This window comes from Neoarius graeffei, chromosome 17 (genome assembly GCF_027579695.1).
Source record: "Neoarius graeffei isolate fNeoGra1 chromosome 17, fNeoGra1.pri, whole genome shotgun sequence".
NCBI classification, from domain to species: domain Eukaryota; kingdom Metazoa; phylum Chordata; class Actinopteri; order Siluriformes; family Ariidae; genus Neoarius; species Neoarius graeffei.
This window is the reverse complement of record NC_083585.1, coordinates 44,063,305-44,090,371: the sequence shown is the minus strand read 5'-3', so window position 1 is coordinate 44,090,371 and position 27,067 is coordinate 44,063,305. Positions and strand designations below refer to the sequence as shown.

The 27,067-nt window shown below is 42.4% G+C and overlaps 1 protein-coding gene across 1 annotated transcript in view; it reads left to right on the top strand.

The window, feature by feature from the left end:
- pla2g4aa (phospholipase A2, group IVAa (cytosolic, calcium-dependent)) overlaps positions 1–25,897 on the top strand; it is a 36,237-nt gene extending 10,340 nt beyond the window's left edge. The window contains exons 9-18 of the mRNA XM_060944283.1: positions 1,873–2,095; positions 3,892–4,006; positions 5,881–6,018; positions 6,503–6,595; positions 14,238–14,303; positions 14,728–14,967; positions 19,290–19,474; positions 19,763–19,952; positions 21,795–21,952; positions 23,807–25,897. Of these exons, the coding sequence (XP_060800266.1) occupies positions 1,873–2,095; positions 3,892–4,006; positions 5,881–6,018; positions 6,503–6,595; positions 14,238–14,303; positions 14,728–14,967; positions 19,290–19,474; positions 19,763–19,952; positions 21,795–21,952; positions 23,807–23,956 (1,558 nt within the window). The 3' untranslated portion in view covers positions 23,957–25,897. The remainder of the gene's footprint in view (positions 1–1,872; positions 2,096–3,891; positions 4,007–5,880; positions 6,019–6,502; positions 6,596–14,237; positions 14,304–14,727; positions 14,968–19,289; positions 19,475–19,762; positions 19,953–21,794; positions 21,953–23,806) is intronic.
- Positions 25,898–27,067: the final 1,170 nt, after the last annotated feature.

Below are 27,067 nucleotides of genomic sequence, written 5' to 3'. Positions count from 1 at the left end.
GATGTTTTTTTTTTTGTTTTTTTTTGCAAAATTTAGCCAGGCCTGAATGTATTTCTTTGACCCTACCCCATAGTCCAGACATATAGAGAATACGGGAGATTGTTGTCACATGTAGTACACAGGCCCTGTCCACATGGCAACAGATTCAGGTGAATCCGATAAAATTTTTTATCATTTCAGCCTGGCGTCCACACGGCATCGGCGTTTTGGGTGCCCCAAACCGATATTTTTTGAGAACGGTTTCCAGAGTGGAAAAATCTGGCAATGGCGCCATTGCGAAGTTGTCTGGATGAATAGAACGGATTTGTTTACGATGACGTCACAACCACATGACTAGAACAAGCAGCACTCACTCATTCACGCCGGGTAGAAGAAGGGGTTTATGCGCATGCGTCCTACTTCTTCTATTGTTCTGGTGTCTCCGATGGGACCGTCTTACAGCGCACGTAGAGGTGTGGCATGTGTATTGCATCGTTTTCAGCAAGCGTTTAGTTGCCATACGTACCTGATATTTTACTGATCCGTTGCCCATGTGGACGTGATATTTTTTTTACCCGCTAAAAAAAAATCTTGTTGCCATTGTTGTGTGGATGTAGCCACAGCCAGTACTTGCCAGAAATTCCTGCAGCTCCTTCAGTGTTGCTGTAGGCCTCTTGGCAGCGTCCCTGACCAGTTTTCGTCTTATCTTTTCATCAATTTTGGAGGGACGTCCAGTTCTCGCTAATGTTGTCCCATATTTTCTCCACTTCTTGATGACTGTCTTCACTGTGCTCCATGGTATATCTAATGCCGTGGAAATGTTTTTGTACCCTTCTCCTGACTGATACCTTTCAACAATGAGATCCCTTTGATGCTTTGTAAGCTCTCTGTGGACCCTGGCTTTTGCTGGAGGATGCAACTGAGTAAATGTCGGAACTTTATTTGGGGTTAATCATCTCATTATCTCTAGCTGCTTTATCCTGTTCTACAGGGTCGCAGGCAAGCTGGAGTCCCAGCTGACTACGGGCGAGAGGCGGGGTACACCCTGGACAAGTCGCCAGGTCATCACAGGGCTGACACATAGACAACCATTCACACTCACATTCACACCTGCGGTCAATTTAGAGTCACCAGTTAACCTAACCTGCATGTCTTTGGACTGTGGGGGAAAACGGAGCACCCGGAGGAAACCCACGCAGACACGGGGAGAACATGCAAACTCCGCACAGAAAGGCCCTCGCCGGCCACGGGGCTCGAACCCGGACCTTCTTGCTGTGAGGCGACAGCACTAACCACTACACCACTGTGCCGCCCTGGGGTTAATCAGAGTCATTTTAATTGATGGCAGATGTGAACCCAAAAAGACTGGATGCTGTAATTAAATCAAAAGGTGCTTCAACAAAGTTTAAGGGTGTGCACACTTACGCAACCAGCTTATTGTACGTTTTTTTTATTTTTAATGTTTTCCCCCCTAACAGATTTGTTTGCTTTTTCAATTGAATTGTACAGGTTATAGGTCACATTAAAGGTGGGAAAAGTTTTGAAATAATTTATCATGGTCTCATTTTTTTCCATCAGAAAAACCGATCATTTTAAGAGTGTATACACTTTTTATATCCACTGTAGCTCCTCTATCACTTTTACCACTTTGCAAGCACAGTATTTGCTTCAGGAAATGCGCATTTACATCCATCATATAATTAATAATTGTACCGAATAAGTGTAATGTAACATATAACATAATATACACTCTCAGTCTGATACAGTTGTACTGCTGTCAACTATAAATACAAATTGATGCACACATACAGTATTACATGCCATAACCCCAATCAATGAGAGCGTTGTACTGGCCATGACACTCTCCAATCATTAACGGACATGTTTGCACAGGTACATGTCCACGCTATACTCGCACCCAGAGTTTCCTGAGAAAGGACCCCGTGACATCAATCAGGAGCTGATGAAGAGTGTGAGCAGCAGTCCACTCAAACTGCTGATGCCGCAGCACATCAAACGCTACATTAAAGCTCTGTGGAAGAAGAAAGCAAGTGGCCAGCCCGTCACTTTCACTGACATCTTCGGCATGCTCATCGGAGAGACGCTTATACCCAGGGTGAGAAGGCTACACACACAGTATGCACACACAAAAATAGAATCTTTATTAATCAGTGTATTAACTTGAAGGAAACTAGACTTCTTTTAAGTCTGCAAGTCTATAGCATCAAGCATATATTTAAAAAGACAGAATTTGGCTCAGTCCTTGCAGAATAATTGTGTATGAAACAGTTAATATACACTACCGTTCAAAAGTTTGGGGTCACTTTGAAATGTCCTTATTTTTGAAAGAAAAGCACTGTTCTTTTCAATGAAGATCACTTTAAACTAATCAGAAATCCACTCTATACATTGCTAATGTGGTAAATGACTATTCTAGCTGCAAATGTCTGGTTTTTGGTGCAATATCTCCATAGGTGTATAGAGGCCCATTTCCAGCAACTCTCACTCCAGTGTTCTAAAGGCCTCTGCATGCTCTTGCGACAAGGCTTTCGCAGATAGCTTTTCGCAGACAGTTGTAATTTATCGTTGAGCGGGGAGTAATAGGCGTGCGCGATGTTATTCACTGCCACAACGCAAGGGGGCGCGAAGTCGCGAAATCGCTAGGAGTAGTTGGTGGGTGTGGTTAGTGGAGTGTTTATCCTCCGGTTACTTATAATGACTAGAACTGGAGTCGTATAGATGTACGTACTTCCTCACTTCCTCGATCAACCGCTCGTCGTGCTGCTCCATCTTCGCTCGTGTTTTTAAAAATGGCGGTCGTGAAAACAAAACAAACCGGGAAAGTAGGGAAGCGGAAGTGCGTGTACAGCGGATGTAGAGTGGACCAATCAGAGCCCTCTTGTCTGCGATGCTGTCTGCGAGGCTGTCTGCGGTGGTCACAATTTTTGGGAGGTGCGCGCAGAGCGTCTGCGAAGGTGGGGGGGCTACGCAGACACTGTCTGCGACGCCATCTGCGAGGACTGGGTTGTCAGCATAAATTGGCCTTAATGGTACAATGTGTTGCTCATTGCCTCAGAAGGCTAATGGATGATTAGAAAACCCTTGTACAATCATGTTAGCACAGCTGAAAACAGTTGAGCTCTTTAGAGAAGCTATAAAACTGACCTTCCTTTGAGCAGATTGAGTTTCTGGAGCATCACATTTGTGGGGTCGATTAAATGCTCAAAATGGCAGAAAAATGTCTTGACTATATTTTCTATTCATTTTACAACTTATGGTGGTAAATAAAAGTGTGACTTTTCATGGAAAACACAAAATTGTCTGGGTGACCCCAAACTTTTGAACGGTAGTGTACAAATCAAATTGGAGTTAAATTATTCAAAGAATTTAAACATCCAACTTCGTGCCATACCTACTTGAGTCTGGCGCTCACCTGAAGTGATGCCCAAGTGTAATCTGTGGAGATACTGGGTAACTTTTCTGGGTAACTGCTGCTGCTGTTTTAGCTTTAGGTTGTCCTTAGATAATAATGTTATACAGTATAAGAAACCACATAAATACTACTGGACATAGTCTGAAACCAGTGTGTGATGATTTTGCAGTTTGCACGGGTCAAATTTTTAACACGGTGAACTTTACTGACAACAGTGTTTATATTGTCTTATCACTAAAACACCAACCCTGACTACAGTGCCAAGCACAATGAAGCAAGCCCATATCTCCAAAAGAAAAAAATGTAATGTCCTGTTATCATTTGTTCCTCAACGTACTTTCAAAGGCTCGGATCCAGTAAATAAGCCAGAAGCCAGATAAGAGGACCTGTGTTATGGAAAGAATTCTAATCTTTTAACACTGAAACATTATTCTGCTTCTCTCTCTCTCTCTCTCTCTCTCTTTTTGTATGTATTACAGCAAATGGACACAACACTGAGCTCCATGCAGGAGAAGGTGAATCTAGGTCAGTGTCCTCTGCCTTTGTTCACCTGCCTGCATGTCAAACCCAACGTCTCCGAGCTTATGTTCGCCGGTAAGAGCATGCTATTTACTTTTTTTTTTTTTTGTGAAATTTAGTTTCAAATAAATTGTTGGTTTTGTTTTTTTTTACATTTTTTGTCTGTACCATGCACACAGAACAAACTCTCATCTCATCTCATCTCATTATCTCTAGCCACTTTATCCTTCTACAGGGTCGCAGGCAAGCTGGAGCCTATCCCAGCTGACTACGGGCGAAAGGCGGGGTACACCCTGGACAAGTCGCCAGGTCATCACAGGGCTGACACATAGACACAGACAACCATTCACACTCGCATTCACACCTACGGTCAATTTAGAGTCACCAGTTAACCTAACCTGCATGTCTTTGGACTGTGGGGGAAACCGGAGCACCCGGAGGAAACCCACGCGGACACGGGGAGAACATGCAAACTCCACACAGAAAGGCCCTCGCCGGCCCCGGGGCTCGAACCCAGGACCTTCTTGCTGTGAGGCGACAGCGCTAACCACTACTCCACCGTGCCGCCAGAACAAACTCTGTATAGGGCAATTCCATGTAAATGTCAACCTCACCATGCAAAAATAAAGCAACATGTAATACATCAAAACCACTCCCAGAGATATCACCTAGACCTGTATTTTACAGATGTGAATAAGTTGAACCAATTTGTAACCAACCTAATATGTCCCTGTCAGTCTTTCTTTCTTATAATGTAAACCCCAAGCTAAAATCAACTTTGATCATGTACAATTCTATATTATTGCCACAAGCCACAGAAATGTATGCTAAAATCCACAAAACAGCAAAACAATAGCCATCCTAAATATTATTTAAGAACTTTGATAGTTTTAGCTGATATTTAGAGAGTTTTTCAAAGGGTTATGGTGGTTAAATTGCTGATTTTCTAAACATATGCCATGTCTATTTCAGACGCGTCACATCCATAACGGAATTTCGTCACATCCATAACGCTGACTTTTCCTTCCGAAACTCTGCATGAAATACAAAATATTTTAAACAAAGATTTTTTAATATTCACCTTGGACCCCTCTATCAAATGGATATCTCCATTTCGACATTAGGTTTACAATTTCACAGAGTTTGATAAAAATGTACAGTCACCCAAGAAAAGTGATACTTTTTCTGTCACATCCATAACGCATCTTTTATTGGCATTTTCTGGCATGCCCTAGATGTACTATGGGAATTGTTCTTGTTCTATCACTTCTCCAGTATGGTACAGCCTTAAAATATGCAACACCTGTTTAAATACTGGGAGACAATAAAACATGCACTGGGTCATTTGTTGCCATTTTGAGTTCAAGTGTCACGTCCATAACGCTGGAATTGCTCTATACCAGTTAAAGCTAGGCTTATACTCTTTCTTTTCTAACTGTCCATTCATTTTCATGATACTGCTAATAAGTTACACATCAGTTTCCAAGCATATGCACCTCATTTCCGTCATCACCATTAATTCAAGACTAACTAGGCAGGTCAAAAAGTCAGCATTTCATTCTGTTGGAGTTGACCTTGGGTCCAGCTGATGTAGCACATGAACCAGCTACACATTTGCATAGATTTGTATAGCTTGCGGCAGATATGCAAAGCATGCTCCTGATCAGCATTGCTGTACTGACATACTACTGATCTGTCATGGAGGCAGGAACAACTCTTTCATCTATTGTAGTGAAACTGTCCTGGAAGGGAAAAGTTTGCCACACATGACAACTTTGACTAAACAAAGCAGACTGTCAGAAGACAGAATTTATAGCAGGTGTCTCATGATAATTTGAGAGATAATGTTGGTTTATTTCAGGGTGTAAACAAACTGTGAAACTGACTGAAGATTTTTGAGAACCAGATGAAACTTCCTGTTAATTCTGTACATATTTCTCCCTCAACAGACTGGGTGGAGTTTAGTCCTTATGAGATCGGCATGGCAAAATATGGCACCTTCATGACCCCTGAGCTCTTTGGTAGCAAGTTCTTCATGGGCAGCGTTGTGAAAAAGTATGAAGAGAACCCACTACACTTCCTAATGGGTAAGATAGTCTGCATCGGTATTAAAAAAAAAAAAAAAGCAGTAAGATGTGAAAGAGGCATAGAAGAACCAAAACATCACAGTTTTGTTGATTCTTTGGGTTGTCAAGTTTTAAAATTAGTTAGACAAACCTAATATCACAGAGGGTCGGCATTCACAGTAATAATGAAGTATCCCATTGTAACCCGTGATAACCGAAATATTTACATTTATCATTACTGTTATATGGCAAAACTAATTGAGAAATTAGGTAACGCTCTGATGGTAATTGGGGGAAGGAACAGGAATTGAAAGTCTTCTAAGTTTTTCTGGAAAAGAGTGATTCATTCACTGGTTAAGCCAGTGTATTATACAACATTTACTTGTAGGAAAGACCTCCTGGAAGATAGATGGCTGAACAAAGTGAGATAGAAAACCCTGGATGAGTGTGTAGTATACAGGATGTCCCCTCCAGCACAACGTTTTGGTGTTTGTGTGTGTGTTAGGTGTATGGGGTAGTGCTTTCTCCATCCTGTTTAATCGAGTCATCGGCGTGAAGGATACGACTGACTGCAGCAGCACTATGGAGGAGGAGCTCGGTGAGACTTTCTTTTCTCATGACTTTGAAGACATTTGGCTTTGTACTCGCATTGAAACTCTGTAATCTGTAAGTGATGGTGATACTTGTGATTTGTTTGAACAAACCTTGTGGGGGCATTTATAGTGCCCTCCACGAGTATTGGCACCCCCTGTAAAAAATGAGAAAAATCCAACCTTCAATTTAAATAAATTCATTCAGAGAAAAACAAATTCCTCATCAAGAAATAATTATTTTTTAACAAAAACACATGTGCCACTACAGGGTTCGAAATTCTTTTTTTTTTTTTTTCACCAGCCAGCTGGGCTAGTTACCTTCCAAAGTAACTAGCCAAACAGAAAATCAACTAGCCAAAATTTGTTCATGTATGAATTTTACTTCTGTCAAAAATAACACAAAAGAGAGTAGTTACCATTGTTCATGACTAACGTGCATTTATTTCAAGACCCGAGTATTTTGATACTGTTGTTAAATACATAAATGAGAACAACACAGAGCACCATAATATAATATCAACAAATAATAATATATTGGAAAACTTGGCAACTTGGTGTATGAGTATTGAAAACAAATATACTTACTATCATGACTATAGCACCCAAAATATGTCCAACATGCTTTCTGTATTTAACCATTCATGAGAGAGAAAGCATTAGGAGCTTCATATTGACTAGGAATCAACTTGAAAAAAAAAATTATTCCATAAAAATCGTATCGTAGGCAAGGCCTACCCTGCTCCCACGTTTGCTTATAAGTCCTTTGTCGTTTCTCCTCTTCAGACCGAGGTCACTTTGTCCCCGTCTCTGGCGGGTTCTGTACACCTTTCAGAAAATTCCACATCGCAACGTAGCTTTGGCAGATGTAGATGTAAACAACAACAAAAACACGTGTTTAAATGGGCGATAATGTGGCCACATCTATTGAATTTGATAACATGATGTGGCAGCAGGGGCGTGGCCAAGCGGCATTCTGTGAATGGAAGGCGGAGTCAGGGAAGGTAAGTGGTGGAATCATTGCACCTGATGGGGATTAACCTGTGTTTGTGTATCTTCCCCAGTGACCGCGCCCTTTAAAAGGAGAGGAGAGCAGAGAAAGGGAGCTCTCTCTCCCCAACCAGAACACTGTGTGTGTGTGTGTGTGTGTGTGTGTGTGTGTGTGTGTGTGTGTGTGTGTGTGTGTGTGTGTGTGTGTGTGCACGCAGCTGGGAAGTGATAAAAGGCTGAAAAGCTAGCAATAAATAGTTCATTGAGAACTCAGTTCTGGTCTGCCGTGCTTCTGTGCTCCAACCACCTGGTCCAATACTACACGTGATTACCACGATATTCAACGAGATGCGTTATCTGCATGCGCAGTAGTGAAAAAAACGACAGCCTGACTCGTACACGATATGATTCGGAATTCTTCGGTATTTTCCGTCCTGCCGATAAACACATCGATTAACACAGACACGGCACATGCTTAATATGTGGCGGCTTTAGTTGACGGTGTGTCTGAATCTTCGCTTCATATATATTTTTTATTTTCAACTAGCCAGCCGGGCTGGCTAGTGACAGGAATTACCTGCCAAATGAAAAATTAAGTCGCCTTGGGCAACCGGACCACCGCGAATTTCGAGCCCTGCACTATTATTCTCACCCCTGGAAATGATAGTGAGCACAATGTACCGGTAGCTGAAGCATGTTTCCCATTGAAATTGTACATGTCTGAGTTGATTGGGGGTGGCACGGTGGTGTAGTGGTTAGCGCTGTCGCCTCACAGCAAGAAGGTCCGGGTTTGAGCCCTGTAGCTGGCGAGGGCCTTTCTGTGTGGAGTTTGCATGTTCTCCCCGTGTCCGCGTGGGTTTCCTCCGGGTGCTCCGGTTTCCCCCACAGTCCAAAGACATGCAGGTTAGGTTAACTGGTGACTCTAAATTGACCGTAGGTGTGAATGTGAGTGTGAATGGTTGTCTGTGTCTATGTGTCAGCCCTGTGATGACCTGGCGACTTGTCCAGGGTGTACCCCGCCTTTCGCCCGTAGTCAGCTGGGATAGGTTCCAGCTCGTCTGCGACCCTGTAGAACAGGATAAAGTGGCTAGAGATGATGAGATGAGTTGATTGGAGTGTGTAGGAACTTTCAAGCTGTAGTCCATGACTTCTTGATTAACTGGGGTACAAATATGAGGTGACACAGAGGCCAAATTCCCTTAGTGATCCATCAGCATGGGAAAGATAAGAGTACACACAAATCAAATGAGGGAGAAGTGTGTTGGCCTTCATAAATCAGGGAATAGTGATAAAAAAAAAATAGCTACTCACCTGCAAATGCTCATTTCTACTTTTAGGGCAATAATAACAAAGTGAACACCAACTGGGACTGTTACAAACTTGCCTGGAAGAGGACCCAAGTTTATTTTGCTTCCACATACAGTGAGATGGAGGGTAAGAGAGATGAAAAAAATTCCCAAGGATGACTGTTGGTGAATTACAAGAACAGCAAAATCTTGGGTTTTCCAAGTCTCCAAAACCATCATCAGACACCACCACCATGTCAACAGGTTACTGTATTACTGGAAGGTTTGAAGAAAAAAAAAAGCCCTTTTCTTTCAGTTAACCACAAATATAAGCAGCTGTAGTTTGAGAAACATGACTAGAACTTTGACTGGAACCGTGTTCTATGGTCTGAGGTAATACAAATAGAGCTTTTTTTAGCAATAAACACTGAAGGTGTGTTTGGTGTAAAAAGAAGGATGGCTGTAATGAAAAGAACCTGATCCCAACTGTAAAATATAGTGGAGGTTCTGTGATGTTTTGGGGCTGTTTTATGTCCAAAGGCCCTGGAAACCTTGTTAGGGTATATGGCATCACAGGCTCCATGAAATACCAGGACATTTTAAATCAAAATCTGGCTGCTTCTGCCAGGAAACTAAAACTGGGTCGTCACTGGATCTTCCAGAAGCACAATGATCCGAAGCATATGTCCAAATATGTCTGTGAAGATTCTCAGTCATCCAGATCATGGTAAACTGTGGGTGGTAAAAGAGAGCAACTGGACTTGCTTGAAGATTCTTGAAGACGTTTCACCTCTCATCTGAAAGGCTTCTTCAGTTCTGTCTGACTGGTAGGGAGCATCAGGTGTTTATCCTCTCATGGATGAAAAGCTCATCTAAAGGCCCGGTCCCACTGCACTTACGGATGCAAAGAGGATGTAAAACGTAAAAAAATCTTTGCCATCCGTTGGAAAACGCTATGCATCCGTTGTGTACTCATTGCATACGTGCTTCATACGCTCTATCCATCGAGCATCCGTCCACTGTGATTTCATCCGCGCAAAAAGTTTTGAGCTGCACAAAACTTTTAGAACGGATGAACTTTCCACCGTGTACGATGTAAATCCGCGACATATACGAGCAACAAACGTTCTATGTCCGTTATCATCCGTTAAACGTCTGCTGTATCCTCTCTGCATCCTCTGGGCATCCTCGCAACTCACATCCGCTGCAGCTGAAAACGGAAAGAGGGAGGAAAGATAAGGTACATGAAACGTCTAGCCTATTCATCGTTAGTAGCACGGAAATAGAAAGGATGTAAGCGTATGCATCTCGTATATAAAGTATTCAAAACGGACAAAGCGTTTATATCTGGGATGTATCTCGTATATTTAGGATGTCTGGAGTATGTCTAGAGTATGTAGAAGGACACCTAGCGGACAATCGATATTTTGTATAAAAAGGGGGAGAAAATCATCTAGTAGTAGAGATGTATCGATGTAGCCGCCAGCACGTCTTTCCGCTTTATGCTGACGACGTGCGTGCTGCATCCCTTTATTTCCGCGGAGCAGACGCAATTCATACCCCCCGCATGCGCAGTGAACGGTCTGCATCCGATATACATCCGCGCAACATCCCCTTTGTTTCTGTTAGGCGTACGTGATGCATTCCCTTCATCTGCTATGCATCCGCTCTTTCTGCTATGCGTCCGCTTCTCAGTTATCACCGGTAACCCCTTCGGAGCTGTCATCGACTTCCGTCCGCTTTCATCCGCTAGGCTTCCTATGAACATGCGTTTAACATCCCCGCTATATACTACCCACGTCCGTTCTTTTCCGTTCTGTTTTCGCAAATTTTCGCCAATTTTGTCAATTTCTGGAGCGGATGAAAACGGATAGAGCCACCCCCGAAATTTTGCTCGTCCGCTGTGTCCTTTTTGCATACGTTTTGTGTCCATCGGCCAGTGGGACCGAGCCTTAAGGTGTCATTGAGTCATCCTGTTGGTGTGGGTCACTGGGGGCTGGTTGTGAACGGCCATGAGAGTCGTTAGGATGATCAATGGATTGCCCGTTAGGGTGATCAATGGAATGCTGATTCTCTCTGTTCTCCTGTGAGTAAAGGCCAATTTATGCTGACAATCCAGTCCTCGCAGATGGCGTCGCAGATGGCATCTGCAAAGCCCCCCCCTTCGCAGACGTTCTGCGCACACCTCCCAAAAATTGTGACCACCGCAGACAGCCTCGCAGACAGCGTCGCAGACAAGAGGGCTCTGATTGGTCCACTCTACATCCGCTGTACACGCACTTCCGCTTCCCTACTTTCCCGGTTTGGTTTGTTTTCACGACCACCATTTTTAAAAACACGAGCGAAGATGGAGCAGCACGAAGAGCGGTTGATCGAGGAAGTGAGGAAGTACGTACATCTATACGACTCCAGTTCTAGTCATTATAAGTAACCGGAGGATAAACACTCCACTAACCACACCCACCAACTACTCCTAGTGATTTCGCGCCCCCTTGCATTGTGGCGGTGAATAACATCGCGCACGCCTATTACTCCCCGCTCAACGATAAATTACAACTGTCTGCGAAAAGCTATCTGCGAAAGCCTTGTCGCAAGAGCATGCAGAGGCCTTCAGTCAGTGCGTTTACATGCACATAGAGAAAATCGAATTTCTGCCGTAGCTCGACTGAAATCGAAGTTCTAAATGGCATGGAAACACCATAGCTTGGCTGAAATCGAACCGAACTGGATTTCTCGTAATCGAGCTACGCGACCTAGATTATGCGATTGTAGCCGAGCTACTTAGTGCATGTAAACCCTATCGAGCTACGTAGTCGAGCTACTTACTTCAGCACTGCCCCTTCCGGAAGTGACGAGTGACGAGACCACAAGCGGGAAACACAACAGCCTTGGTCGGCATGACAACAGTAGTAGAAACGTGCACTTCTGGAGCAATGAGGAGATAGAGTTCATGCTCATTCAGCTTAAGGAGTTGAATATATATATATATAAAATATATATCTCGATGTTGCGGTCCTCGTCGTCATTCTTCTTGTGAACACGGAACTGATAACTTTGTTTATACTCTTCTTCATGACGACAACCGGAAGTGTACCAACACGATGGGGCATGTAGTGCCACCTGTGGCTCGGGTGCACAATGTACCTCACACAATAGCTCGATTTCCTTGTGTGCATGTAGGATTGGATTTCTCTGGCACCCCTGCTGGGACCCTTAGCTCGATTACCGACAGTAGCTCGATTTGGATGTGCATGTAAATGCACTGACTGAAAACGGCTGCGTTTTGGTGTGCATTCAGTTGTCTGGGAAGTGTGCCAAGGACTGCATTGTAGGTGTAGGCATATGTCCAAATCAGCACAAAAATGGTTTGCTTAGCACAGAATCAAACTTCTGCCATGGCCATCTCAATCCCCTGACCTGAACCCCAGTGAAAAGCTGTGGGGTGAGTTGAAGAGGAGAGAGCACAAGAGAGGGCAGAGGACCCTGGATGATTTGGAGAGACTGTGTAAAGAGAAACGGTCTCAGATGCCCTGCTCTGTATCTCCAGCCTTATAAAATGTTATAGGAGAGACTCAGTGCTGTTTTACTGGCGAAGGGAGGTTTGTACAAAGTATTAAATGCAGGGGTGTCAATAATAGTGCCACATGTATTTGTGATGAAAATAATTATTTCTTGATGAGGGATTTGTTTTTCTCTGAATACATTTATTTCCATTAAAGGCTGGATTCTTCTCATTTTTCAAAACAGATTTTTTTTTTTTACAAAAACTAGCATTTACATAAACAAATATAAGAGCCAAAAGATTATCTTTTGGTTAGTGAGGTTATGATTAAGCTTAGATTTAGGTGTGGTATGGCACTCATTAGCTCCCTTAATAAAAACATGGGGCGGCACGGTGGTGTAGTGGTTAGTACTGTCGCCTCACAGCAAGAAGGTTCTGGGTTCAAGCCCAGTGGCTGGTGAGGGCCTTTCTGTGTGGAGTCTGCATGTTCTCTTCGTGTGTGTGGGTTTCCTCCAGATGCTCCGGTTCCCCCACAGTCCAAAGACATGCAGGTTAGGTTAATTGGTGGCTCTAAATCGACCGTAGGTGTGAATGTGAGTGTGAATGGTTGTTTGTCTCTGTGTCAGCCCTGTGATGACCTGGCGACTTGTCCAGGGTGTACCCCGCCTCTCGCCCATAGTCAGCTGGGATAGGCTCCAACTTGCCTGCGACCCTGTACAGGATAAGCGGTTACGGATAATGGATGGATAGATGGAATAAAAACATGGCAATGGAAGGTCCTCACAAAAATAACATGGCAAATGTGTGTGTGTGGGAGTGGGATTGAAACAGACCCAAACATGAGCTCCTCTGAAAGAATGTCAGTCAGTAAATTACAGCTTTCTGTCTGTTTTAATTGGTCATACTGGTTCTGTTTTCTTTCTATAAACAGTGGGTGCAGTCAGAGTTATGATTTCCTTTCTCACTGTAACTAAGGAAAGAGTATGGGAGATGAATTCCTTTTAGGCCATAACAGGCGCATGTCCAAGCAGATGGTGATGTAGCAAACCATCGGAATTGTGACTGTAAAAATGAACAGCTTGTTACTGAATCGATGTGAGTTTCTCTGTGTCTGTAAAGTTCTGTAAAGATGTTAACCTGCAACACATCAGCAAGTAAAAATTTGCCGATGTCACTGTTGCATTGGTGATTCCTGCTTTTAGTGTTTGTGAGTATGGCCTGGGGCGGCACGGTGGTGTAGTGGTTAGCGCTGTCGCCTCACAGCAAGAAGGTCCTGGGTTCGAGCCCCGGGGCCGGCGAGGGCCTTTCTGTGTGGAGTTTGCATGTTCTCCCCGTGTCCGCGTGGGTTTCCTCCGGGTGCTCCGGTTTCCCCCACAGTCCAAAGACATGCAGGTTAGGTTAACTGGTGACTCTAAATTGACCGTAGGTGTGAATGTGAGTGTGAATGGTTGTCTGTGTCTATGTGTCGGCCCTGTGATGACCTGGCGACTTGTCCAGGGTGTACCCCGCCTCTCGCCTGTAGTCAGCTGGGATAGGCTCCAGCTTGCCTGCGACCCTGTAGAAGGATAAAGCGGCTAGAGATAATGAATGAGTATGGCCTGTCCGGTTTCTGAAGAACTGATAAGAAATATTCATAGATGTATGCAATTTACTGAATCATATTATACACATTGTGTTATGTGTGTTTTAAATGTATTTTGATATTGTATTGAAACACAAGACAAGATTTCATATTCTATTCCATGTATTTATGCAGCAAACAATAAAGAATGGAAACTAAACAAACGTAAGAGCCGAAGTTGTAAGAGTGGAGACTTTGTACACAGCTGTTTACTTTAATCTGTCTCATTTCTTTGTACTTTTTATTTGCAGAGCAAATTAAACCAGAGCACATAGTCGGAAATGAAACAACAGATAACGAAGAGGAATTGCGCAGGAGTGAGAAATTTTTATATGTCTCTCAATTACACTTTCAATTCAGTCAAAAGTGAATTCGCATTCACTTTCCTGAGCTGCAGTTATCAAACAAGTCATTTATCTTTTCTTTTTCTGTCTTTTTTGCCTTCTCTTGCTCTTCTCTCATCCTGTTTTTATCCCTTTTTCCTCTAATTGTATTCCTTTTTCTCTATATTTTTTTCTCTCCTTCCCTGTTTCTCTTCTTCCTTTGTCTTATCCCCTGTTCTTTCCCCCATCCGTCGTCTTCTTGCTATCTTCTTTGCTTCTTTTTTCTTCTCTTTTAATCTCCTCAAGTTTTCCTTTCCTGTTTTCCCGTTTTTTACACTCTTTCCAATTATTATGTTTACTCTTCCTTCATCTGTTTTTCCTTGTTTACATATTGTTTTCCTCTGCCTCTCTCTCTCAGTGGGTACAGAGTCTGCGGAAGTGGAGGAGGAGCGGCAGAGTAAAGCTCAGGCCAGCTGGGTGCAGCGGATGTTCACCTCCATGGTGGGCGACACGGCGCTGTTTAACACACGTGAAGGCCGCGCAGGAAAAGTGCACAATTTCATGCTGGGCCTGAACCTAAACACCTCTGTGCCTTTGACACCCCGCCATCCCTTCATGCCACAGCTGTCCATTGAGGATGAGGTGGACGCAGTCACAGGTGCATAAGCACACATGCTTTATCCATTAGCTGTCTAGATGAAAATTCTTAGTGTGCAACATCGGCTTCTTTAGTTTCCTGTAAATCTGAGAATGCCTGTAAATCTATGCCCTCCATGGTAAATGACCGATCGTGTTATGCAGGCACACTTGCTCTTCTGCATGCCACTGCAGGTTTGGCCCTCAGCACTGAGCTGTGGTGCTTTCAGTTAGCAGCACTATAGAGGGATTTCACTGACGTCACCCGAAACCGGAAGTAAACATACCCTGCGCCTTATTGGAAGACCAACAAACTCGTGATTAGGGGGAAATAACGGCAGCGGTATGTGAACCCACGAGAATAAAGTGGAGTGGCAAACGACTTAAACAAATCTGAGCTGTTTTATTTATGATTTATTGGCCCAACAGTAGACTTGAAAGAAACCTGTGTGAGACTTGGCAAAAAACTGTGGATATAATGGATAAGTCTGTGCATGATCTGCGGACACTTTGAGGTAAGCAAACGCAAGAAATTCAGATTTAAAACATGCTAAATTGGCCCCAAGTTAATAACTGTATGAGGAGCAAGCCTCCCAGACTTCTACAATTTAATAATAATAATAATAATAATAATAATAATAATTTAAGATGGTTTGGGGCTTGCTCTCCCTCCTATTATATAAATAAAGCATAGTTGTTGTGTAGGCATATATCATAAATACATATGTATAATTTGGATAAATTAACCTAAATTATGGATACCTTAATAGTAACAAAAAGTATTAATTTTTCAACTGAAAAGATATATTATTAAAAGATATCAACAAGATTACCTTGGCCATAACTATGTGTAGGTTATTCTTAACAACAGCTGTAATATCACGAACCAAGCCACTAACAACATAATTGTAAGCCTGTAGGCCTTCAAGTCATCAGCAGTGTAGGCACTGGGTGTAAACAACAAATAGTTTACAATGTCTGGGTAGCAAACAGATGGCAGAATTGGTGTCAGGTCCTCCTTATGTTTTCATTCTCCCTTGCCCCGAGTCTTATCATATGGGTCAAACCCATCAATCACAGCCAGTTTCTCCACATACCGTGCCCTTTCTGCAGCTGGTAATGTACTCACATAACCAGAATTATCAGCCATCGTGTCACTTCACTCTCGCTCGTAGTTTGTTTTATATTGTGAGTATGTATGTACTTGAGGTCTTCCAATATGGCGCCCTAACAAAATCTCGCGGTACGGTGACGTCACGCTGTAGCCCTCTATATGAAGGCTTGTTTCACTGAGTCAGCTTTAGTGTCAGTTCCCAGTCACACTGCAGTGAGGAGAAAACACCGTTCATGTTCAGCACTCATTCTAAAACATTAGTGTGGAATTTCAGACTACTTCAGATCTTTAGCAAGATTTAATGATAATGTGTAACACTGTCATCCAGTATCCTGCATGTGTTTCCCCAACTTGATTCTTGATCAACAAGAAGCCGCTTTAAGTTCATGTTGCATGGATTAAAGCAAAAAAAATTTATTTGACTGAAAATTTACGGGGGGGGGTGTTATGGGTGGATTTCGATTAAATTCTACGGGGGGGGGTTATGGGTGGATTTCGATGAAATTCTGAGATGGTTAACTAACGCTACGTTCACACTGCAAGGCTTAATGCTCAATTCCGATTTTTTTGTGAAATCCGATTTTTTTGTGAGGTCGTTCACATTAACAAATATATGCGACTTGTATGTGATCCTCAGTATGAACGAAAAGCGACCTAAAAGTGTTCCGCATGCGCATTGCAGGATACGACGACGTCACACGCAGTGAGCATGGCCAGTGTTTACGGAAGTAAAACCACCCGGTTGCGGTATGACCCATCCAATCTAGCTTGAATAGCTGTATCCCCCCAAATGGAAATCAGCTCCCTAACCTCTGCGTCCTTCCATTGAGAAGATTCAGAACCTTCACAGCCCGAAGCGTCCCTCGCATTGATGTCATGCGCAGGGGCGCAGATATGTTTTTTTGAACTGGGGGGGGACAAAAAACTGGGGGGGACAAAGCTGCCAGCAAACCAACCCCAACCCCGATATGCCTGTCAAACTTGTGGGTTACCATAGCAACCAAGCTCGAGCTCGCAACCTGTGCAGTCTGCGCAGCTCAACCAACCGAATATCAGTCTTTGTTTTATGTGAGTTGTTGCAACTATGTATGTACTGCTGTGCACCTCAATAAACCGAATGGTAATTAGTCTTTTGATTTTTCCGTGAGGTTTGCCTTATGCAAAGAAAGACAGCATAGATGTTTTTTCCTCCCTATAAGTGGGGGGGGGGGACCGAACGAGGTGAATTTAAATCTGGGTGGGATGAATCCCACCCTCTATCTGCGTCCGTGATTATGCGCCATGTTGTTGTAACTTTTTTTGAGAGACCCGCCGCCTACTTCAGCGCAGAATAGTGATGTTTGTGGCTTGTTGATGACGTGTAAGTCGGATGAATGCGACCTGGCGGTTCAGACTGAAGTCGCATATGAAAAGAGCGGATAGGAATCGGAATTAGGACCACATATCCAAACGGCCTGGGTCGGATTTGAAAAAATCGGATCTGTGTCGTTCATATTGTCAATAAAAGATCGGATACAGGTCACATATGGGCGAAAAGATCGGATTTAAGTCACTTCAGCCTGCAGTGTGAACGTAGCCTTAGAACTGATAACTTTATTATCAATTAATTAATGGATTAATATATTCAATTTATTGCACTTTCTTTCCATTGCTTCCGTATATTATTTTTTTGTGGCAAACCACACAAATGCAAGCGCCTGGAATGTTTAGTTTTTTGCACCATGAACTAAATGGCTTTCCGTTTTCACCCATTTCGTACAGCCAAGCCCACCTCCACTTGTTTTACACCTTTATCGATGGCAGACACATCAGTGCGTTCTTTCATGTAAAGCGCATCCATGCTGCCGAAACCGAAAGCAGAATGACATGCTCCTCTGTGCTCGACGTCAATATAGAAAAAAGTTTGGATCTTCGCTTAAATTAAAATTGGGGTTTGACCTTACTTTGTGTTGAATACGACTTCAAAAACAATTCAAGATTTTATTAAGAGAAATATTGTGGCCAACACGAGTGTTAAGTTACCTAAAAGATCGCGTGAAGTTGGCTATCTACTTTGCGTTCGTTCTCATTTTCCTCCATCATTTCATAGGCCAGAAACAGATGTTTTGACGTAATTTAACTTAGTAGGCTATGATTATTATTTAACCGTAGTCTTCTAGACATTTTGACTGTTTGGGGCATTGAACGCTGGTGTATGATTTTCAGGGAATAAAGTTTAGCGCATGTCGGAACATCATTGCGCTCGCAGCCTCCAACTCCTCAAACGTCCTTTAAATTGTGATATAACGTAGGCTATAAGGCACGGTTCTAACATACCTTACACATTGGCCTAACGAAAATAATAATTGTTGGGGCGTCTGCTGATTTGTTAGCTATAAATTTAGGTCTAATTACTTCTGACAGTCTGCAAGCATTGCACCGTCGGGTCTTCAAGTCTGGCTGAAGCAGAGGAGCGGGCTTTCCGGGGTTTATTTTTAACATGCTCTAGTTCTATATGTCCAAGTTTGAACCAAGTCATTTTGGCAAGATTTAATTTAATACAAAACAGAAATGGTCAGACACAAGCACGCCAAGCACATGGGAATGTATTTTGCCAATTTTGACAGCGCATGTTTTTTTAATGCCGCACCGTAGACAGCGAACGTTTAAACATGATCAAACATAGGAAATGAACGACACAAAGCATGGCTCAAAAACAAAAAAGTTAAATAAACCCTGCTGATAGTTGATGGTGTTGCAACACATCAGTGTTATAACCCAATCTCTACCCAACCACCCGTCATTTTAATTCTCCTCGGATCAGCACCGACCTCACATTTGGCCTTGGGAGAGTTCAGTTGACGGAAATCCGTCACACGACGGAAAACTTTAATCCATGCATGTTGATAATGTTTTTTGAAAATGATTGTTTTGAAGATTTTAAGGAGGAAAGTGTATCTTTTGTTTCGGATACATAATCAATGATTAAATGAATGGAAGATACATTTAAAGCAATCCTTACCAGAAACTAACAAGTATTTAAGCCACACCCCCTTTATTGGGACTGAGATGTATTGAGGCCCTTTTAGTGGAATCGACAGGTGCTCAGGCCACGCCTCATTTACTGGGACTGACAGAAACAAATGAAGACTTGCTGAAGATTTATTATTCATGCTGTGCTCCTCAAAGAGTCAAGTGTCAGTCATAATTCATCACATTTTAGAGACCTTACAGATCCACTTTTCTTGTAGATCCCAATGAGTTTGTTCACATCTATGAGCCTCTGGATGTAAGGAGTAAGAAGATTCATGTGGTAGACAGCGGCCTGACCTTTAACCTGCCCTACCCATTGATCCTGCGACCCCAGCGTGGCGTGGATCTCATCATATCTTTCGATTTCTCAGCCAGGCCGAGTGATTCCAGTCCTCCCTTTAAGGTTAGTATGGGAAATAGTCAGATTGGTGCAGAGCAGAGAACATGATTCTTTTTTGCGTCATGTGTAACGTGAATGAGAACATGCTATTGGGGCAGTTATTATATCAGCATAGTGGAGGTTATTATAACTAAATCTGGAGTGGGATGTTCAAAAAGCACATACAGGTGCAATGGTCCACAGACTTTTGGCCATATAGTGTAGCTGCATATTATAAATAATTTAATATAATTGTATCTTATGACTGTTTCAAACCTTTAATATGATACTGTGACATATCTTTTCTCTCAGGAGCTTTTATTGGCCGAGAAATGGGCACGCATGAACAAGTTGCCTTTCCCTAAGATTGACGTGAAGGTGTTCGATCGCGAGGGTCTGCAGGAGTGTTATGTGTTCAAGCCCAGGCCAGAAGACAAACACTGCCCCACTGTCATCCACTTTGTCTTGGCCAACATCCACTTCAGGGAGTTCAAGGCTCCTGGTGAGGACAAAAAAAAAATTTTATGGCACTACATGTCAAACTTCTAATGTGTGCACACTGAGAAATTAAGCATTATAGTGCACTATTAATACATGCTACAATTGCTGAAAGCATTTGGACAAACCTACAAAGATCCAGCGACTAGCAAGTCAAATACATAGCGTATGGAGACTGATAATTCATTAGTTATAAAGCTGTTCTGTTAAGACTGCAGTAGCTCTGATGCTTACATTTATAGAATATTTCTAAGTCAAAGAAGTAGGTTGGTATTTACAATAATGTCCTGTAAATGTAAAAGGTAAAGTTTTTTTTTTTTTTAATTTCTTAGCAGGCTATGTATCCACACACAGACTGAAGATATAGGTTTAAAGGCATTTTTGTTTCCCATCCATTTTCTCCCCAATTTAATCACCTGTCAATTCCAACCCACGAAGCAGCTCACTCATGTGACATCTACCATGAAGGCTAATACCGTGCTTCCTTTGAGACACATGAAGCCAGCCAGCCACATCTTTTTGAACTGCTACTCATTCTATGTTAGACACGCAGAGGAAAACGCTATCTACCCTGTTCCGCATTCATACATGTCAACCTTTGGTCAATCAAACCTGTATAACCAACCTCCAAAATCCGTATTTCCCTTATAAAATCCTTATAAGATGCAAATTAAAATAATTTATCTAAAATTTGAATGACAATTAACAATGATATATCCCAGTTACTTTTTATTCAATATTAATAACAATAAACCTTCAGAATGAATACAAAGCTCCAATGTTTGACAAAAACACAAAGTGTCACTCTAATGTTCTGAATTGTACTCCATGACAGCTTTTTTTAGCACTCTCACACCAATACCTCACTAGGCTGCATATCACAGCAAGTGTCTGTGTTGATCTTGACGGAGTGCCCATTCAGAATCTTTTCAGTCGCTAGTGAAAGTCGCTCAGGTGGAAATATGCTTTTCAAACAAAATGTTACTTCCCGGTTGCCGGGATTCTCGCAATGTGGTGTGCGCATGATCAGAAGTGGAACGAGGTCTCGCTGCCACAAGATAACGCGCGATTTCATAAGACTCTTTACTGGCTGTTTGTGCTTTCTGTGGTGTACAGTACGTTTGTAAATGTTATGCGCTCTTTTATCATCGTGGGAATTGATTATAGCTCTAAATAAATATTGAAGTTTTTTTAAAGAATCCGTATAACTTTATTTGTACGCCCGTACACTACGTTTATTGAATCAAATCCATATAAAATATGGACATTCCGTATAGGTTGACATGTATGCGCATTCAAAGCTAACAGACACCCACAGCTAGTGTCACTATGATTGACAGGAGACAGTAATGCCATCCGTCTCATCCAGAGAGAATGGCTGGTTTTGTTTCCTTGGCTCCTGGAAACAGATGGCTGTGCTGTTGTTGGGATCCGAAATCATGATCTCTGAACAATAGGGTGATTGTGTGTCAATTTCATCACTCGGAAGCTACTGGATTATTTAAAATGAAATAATCTGATACATCCTACTCTTCAACTGGAAGCTCAACTTAAGATCAGCTCACACTCTGCTCCCTTCATCAGTTAGCTGCTAGTTTGCCAACACTGGCTATTTAAAAAAAAAAAACCACCTGAAAACATACCTGTCAATGCACAGGATTGAGTCTTGACTGCACATGAGAGTATGATCTAACTATAACCTCTGATGCTTGTTCGTTGTCGGTTCCTGACCCGTATCCTCTGTTTGTTTTTTTTTCATTAATTGTTGTTATAGTTATATTAAAGATTCTTTGAGCTATTTAATAATGCCAATAAAATGTGTGTCTTTTGTGATACTGTTCTGAAGGAGTTCCCAGAGAGACGGATAAGGAGAAGGAGTTTGGTGACTTTGACATATTTGACGACCCTCAGACGCCGTATTCCACATTCAACTTCCAGTACTCGAATCAGGCTTTCAAACAGCTGCATGACCTCATGGAGTTCAACACGCTGAACAACATCGAGGTCCGTTTTCTCCCACATTCAGAGAGGAATAACTTCATACAGACTTTACTATAGGAAGCAAAACATGATGATATGAGTCAGTTATTAGTTCTGTTCTGGAGCTGCAAGGCTAATGTAGCTGATGAGTAAAGAAAGATTATAGCCTCCAGTTTACTATTGTGTAAAATGCATGTCTAGATCCTCACACATCATGGCATTGTCTCAGTGATATCATAAGTACATAAACAGATTTACAGGCTATAGGTCAGAATAATTGGGAAAAATAAATAAATGAACAGTGGAATTATAATTATATTATCTTAAATGACTTCTAATGTACTGTACATACTTTGGACCACATTTCCTACCTGAGCTTGTTATTTGGACAGAATAAAAGCAGACTATTTGCTGAGGAAGAAAGTAATTCATCCTTAATATTTTGCTGTGCATAAAAGTGTTACAACCAAAAAGGAGAGTCTGTTTGAGACACTAAACAACTTGAGGCAAATGTGTGATGAGTGTGACAATTTTGACTTGCAGTTTCTCATCTCATCTCATTATCTGTAGCCGCTTTATCCTGTTCTACAGGGTCGCAGGCAAGCTGGAGCCTATCCCAGCTGACTACGGGCGAAAGGCGGGGTACACCCTGGACAAGTCGCCAGGTCATCACAGGGCTGACACATAGACACAGACAACCATTCACACTCACATTCACACCTACGGTCAATTTAGAGCCACCAGTTAACCTAACCTGCATGTCTTTGGACTGTGGGGGAAATCGGAGCACCCGGAGGAAACCCACGCGGACACGGGGAGAACATGCAAACTTCCGCACAGAAAGGCCCTCGCCGGCCACGGGGCTCGAACCCAGGACCTTCTTGATGTGAGGCGACAGCGCTAACCACTACACCACCGTGCCGCCCGACTTGCAGTTTATGCAGTGTTAATTTGGTAGTTATAAGCTTTCATTAGGGGCGGCACGGTGGTGTAGTGGTTAGCGCTGTCGCCTCACAGCAAGAAGGTCCTGGGTTCGAGCCCCGTGGCCGGCGAGGGCCTTTCTGTGTGGAGTTTGCATGTTCTCCCCGTGTCCGCGTGGGTTTCCTCCGGGTGCTCCGGTTTCCCCCACAGTCCAAAGACATGCAGGTTAGGTTAACTGGTGACTCTAAATTGACCGTAGGTGTGAATGTGAGTGTGAATGGTTGTCTGTGTGTCAGCCCTGTGATGACCTGGCGACTTGTCCAGGGTGTACCCCGCCTTTCGCCCGTAGTCAGCTGGGATAGGCTCCAGCTTGCCTGCGACCCTGTAGAACAGGATAAAGCGGCTACAGATAATGAGATGAGATGAGATGAGATAAGCTTTCAGTAGCTGTTAACTACATGAGCCTCATAGCGCCAGTGAATCCAAAACATCTTGGCCAGAACCTTAAAAAAGTTCTTATTAAACGCAGCTGAAGAAATTTTCACTGACTTATGATGTTTTGATGCTTTCTTAGCTGATGTCTTGATCACATCTAACGCTTGGCGTCTCTGGCCACCGCCGGATGGTGCACGTGACCTAGAAATCAGTTGATTCCATGTATGACTGAGTTTGTATGTCCCCACGTCCCAATTCATCCGGCGGTGGCCAGAGACGCCAAGCGTTCGATGTGATCAAGATGTCAGCTAAGAAAGACATCGAAACGTCATAAGTGAAAATTAATTCAGTTGTGTATAATAAGAACTTTTTTAAGATTAGTAATCAACCAACTGGATGAAACTTTTCAAGATTATCTTGGCCAGAATCTCATTGTAGGATTTGAAATGGTTGACTTCAGGTCCTCTGACATATTCTCTCTGTCTCTCTCACTCTGTTTTTTTCTCTCACATTTTTATGCAGCTTATAAAAGACGCCATCAAAGACAGCGTTCTGCAGAGGCGGATGAACCCGTCGCGCTGCAATGTCTCTCTTTCACTCAGTGAGGTTGAAAACAAGAAGTTCCTGAAACGCAGCACTGGCAGCGTAAAAAAGGACACGCCTAGCAGATAAATATGACAAAAAGGATAAATCACAGTCTCAGCTTCCTGAGAGTTTGGATGTCATTATCAAAGTTTGCTTGACAATCGGTTAAAATGCAAATTGGTTAAAACAAGCAGAACTGGATACACTGTGTTAAGGTGCCCGTATGTGACAGACGTTCTGTGAACGCCTTCAGCTTGTGATGATCTGGTTTACACGATCCTGTACACCTTTTCACACATCTTTAAAGCTTTCAGCTGTTTTTAACAAAGGGAAAGATTATGTTGCCTGTGTGCACACACACACGCAGAGATCTGTATCTTTAGGATGGGCTTGACTGCATGAGGATTCTCCACACATTCTCTAACAGTCAGTACAGTCTGGATTTGCTCAGGATACAGTGCCACACTGTCCAAACCCACACAAAGTTCACGAAGGAATGCATAGTGATGTCTGAAAACAAAGTCACTGCACTCCCACAGTGAAATGCCACAGTGCACCGGGGTAAGAATCCCCTATGAATGCATCCTAGTGCACCACTGACTTCGACTTAAATTCACATTTTAAGAAGAGTCCCAATCCTTTCTTCCAAGTGTTTATAGTGTAGCTTCTGTGGCCAAGGAATAGTGTGTATTACTCATAAGGCAAAGAAATGAGGTATATTATACATATGTCTGTATATGTTAGTGTATTAAAAGTGTATATTACTCATAAGGCAGAAAAAATTGCAAAACTCTTATTAACAACATACAGCGAAAAGTCATTTATTTTGCATCACTGTGCTTCCTGGCAGTTTAATCAGGCTTGTATGACAAAACTTGTGTACGTTATACATCATCCTGGTTTAAAATCCTCTCTAGTGTTCATTTTCTGTAAAAGTTACTAATGATAAATATAGTTGTGTCATGTACTCGGTGTAAGACAACCTGCTGAGTCACTGTTACGCTTTCCATTCCTTTGTTAAGCTCCATCATGAGGGCCTGATGTTCTAAAGCTAGTCATCAAAAAAAAAAAAAATTATACAAAGACACATACCTGGCCTCCCACAAGCTTCTTGAAAGGATCGGAAGAAAGTGATGGCATGATGTGGCATGTTGTGTAAACTGTATACACATACTTCCTGGCTTCATGCACACGTCCTAGTATCAGAATGACAACCAAATGTGAAATTCAAGCCTTTCTATTCTGATCAATCTTTTCTGTGAGATAATTTGCTCATTCTTGTAAACTATATTTGGAAACTGGTCACATGGCCAGCTGTGTGAGAGTATGGGTGAGGACTGGGGTGACCATCTCAAGCAGGAGCTTTGTGTAGTTTATTATTACTATTATTATTATTAGTCATGTGTCAGTTTATGTGTAACTATGAACTACAGATCAGTCCTACAAATGAAAATTTCTGTTACATTAGAATAAGATGTATTTGTACAGTGCCTTTTTCACAGTAACATTTATTTGTTTTGTTAGTATTTTTGCGTAGTAACTAATCTTATTTATGAATCAAGTATGTTTAATTTCATCTCAGTTCTCTGAAATAATCGAACGCTATTTGACCTCATAACTTGTGTTTATTTTATGTCTTTATGAATTTTATACAGTTATCATCACATAACACTATACAGTTAGCACTGGATAATCCTAACAATGACAACGAGAGAAAACACAGTATACTGCAGAATGAGTACTGTATTGTCTTGATTATGAAAATAACCTGGTTGTGCAGACTTATCATTTATTCTTCCATCAGTTGGCAGAGTATGAAGAAAAAGATCTTCAAAAATTTATAGCAGTCTATGAGGGACACTTACTTCAGGGAGTATGTGCTAGAGATGCGTCCTGAATTAAAGACTGTTCAAATTCCAGCATGATTCTAATGATTTTCAATAGTTTACTTGTTTTATCCAGAATATTTGTGTAATTATTTAAATTGTGTACCTTAATAAAACTCCAGTTCAGTCTGGATAACCAAGAGTACTGAATATCATCCTTTCTTATTCCTTTGCAATATCTCACATGAAGTCCATTAAATCACCATTAAACCAGATCCTGTTTGAATCATTTTCAGAGACCATTAAACTCATATAGTACCATTAATAGCAACTGAAATCATTAGGGCCATTGTGATATCCTCACCAATTACTGTAAAAACCACTACATAAATATTTACAAGACCACCATGAACAAATAATTACAAAAGCACAGGGAACGACTTTAAATACACTTTCTGTCAGATGATTTCAGCACAGTTGATAAATTGGCTTGTGTTTCACAAACCCAGCTGGTGACCTGAGGCACAACTCCTGAGTTGATGCAACCATCAGAAATCAAGACACACTTATAATCGACACAAATACATGGGTTCTCCTGATCCACTTCATGTCAGGCTTCATACTGATGTAATAACCTGGATCCTGGCACTGTATCATGTCAAGTTTATTTGTATAGCTCATTTAACAACAGACATTGTTGCAAAGCAGCTTTACAGAAAATTAAAGACTTTAAACATATGAATTAATTGTAAATAGTGGGTGGTAAAAGAGGGCAACTGGACTTGCTTGAAGATTCTTGAAAACGTTTCACCTCTCATCTGAAAGGCTTCTTCAGTTCTGTCTGACTAATGCCGCTTTTCCACTACCAACGCGGCTGAGTTGGGCTGAGTCGAGCTGAGTGGGGCTGTTGGAGTTGCATTTCGACTACAACCGCGCTGAACCGTGCTGGCTGGAAGTGGGTGGACACATTGGGTGGAGTTGGCGAAAGTGGGTGGACGTCACGTGATGTCATTAGGCGGTGCAAACAGTGACATCAGTGACCTTTTAAGCGGTAGTCTCACGACCCGGATGGTAAACAATAAACATGGAGGGCATGGAGTCGTTAGTGTTGCTGGTCTTGGTGCTGTGGCTTGTTGTCACCGACAACGCCAACAGATACTGGCAAGAGCGTATAGATGAGGCGAGGCACATAAGGCTTCAGAAATTCTCGTAATTCTTCTTCTTCCGGGTTTACGGTGTTTACAGATCCCAGCGTGCTCGCGGGGCGTGTGAGGACACTCCTCCTCACCAATCAGTGCACAGGGGAGTGTCTCCTCACGCCCCTAGCCCCACTCGGCTCGGTTTGGCTCGCTTCAGCCCTACTCCAAAACCG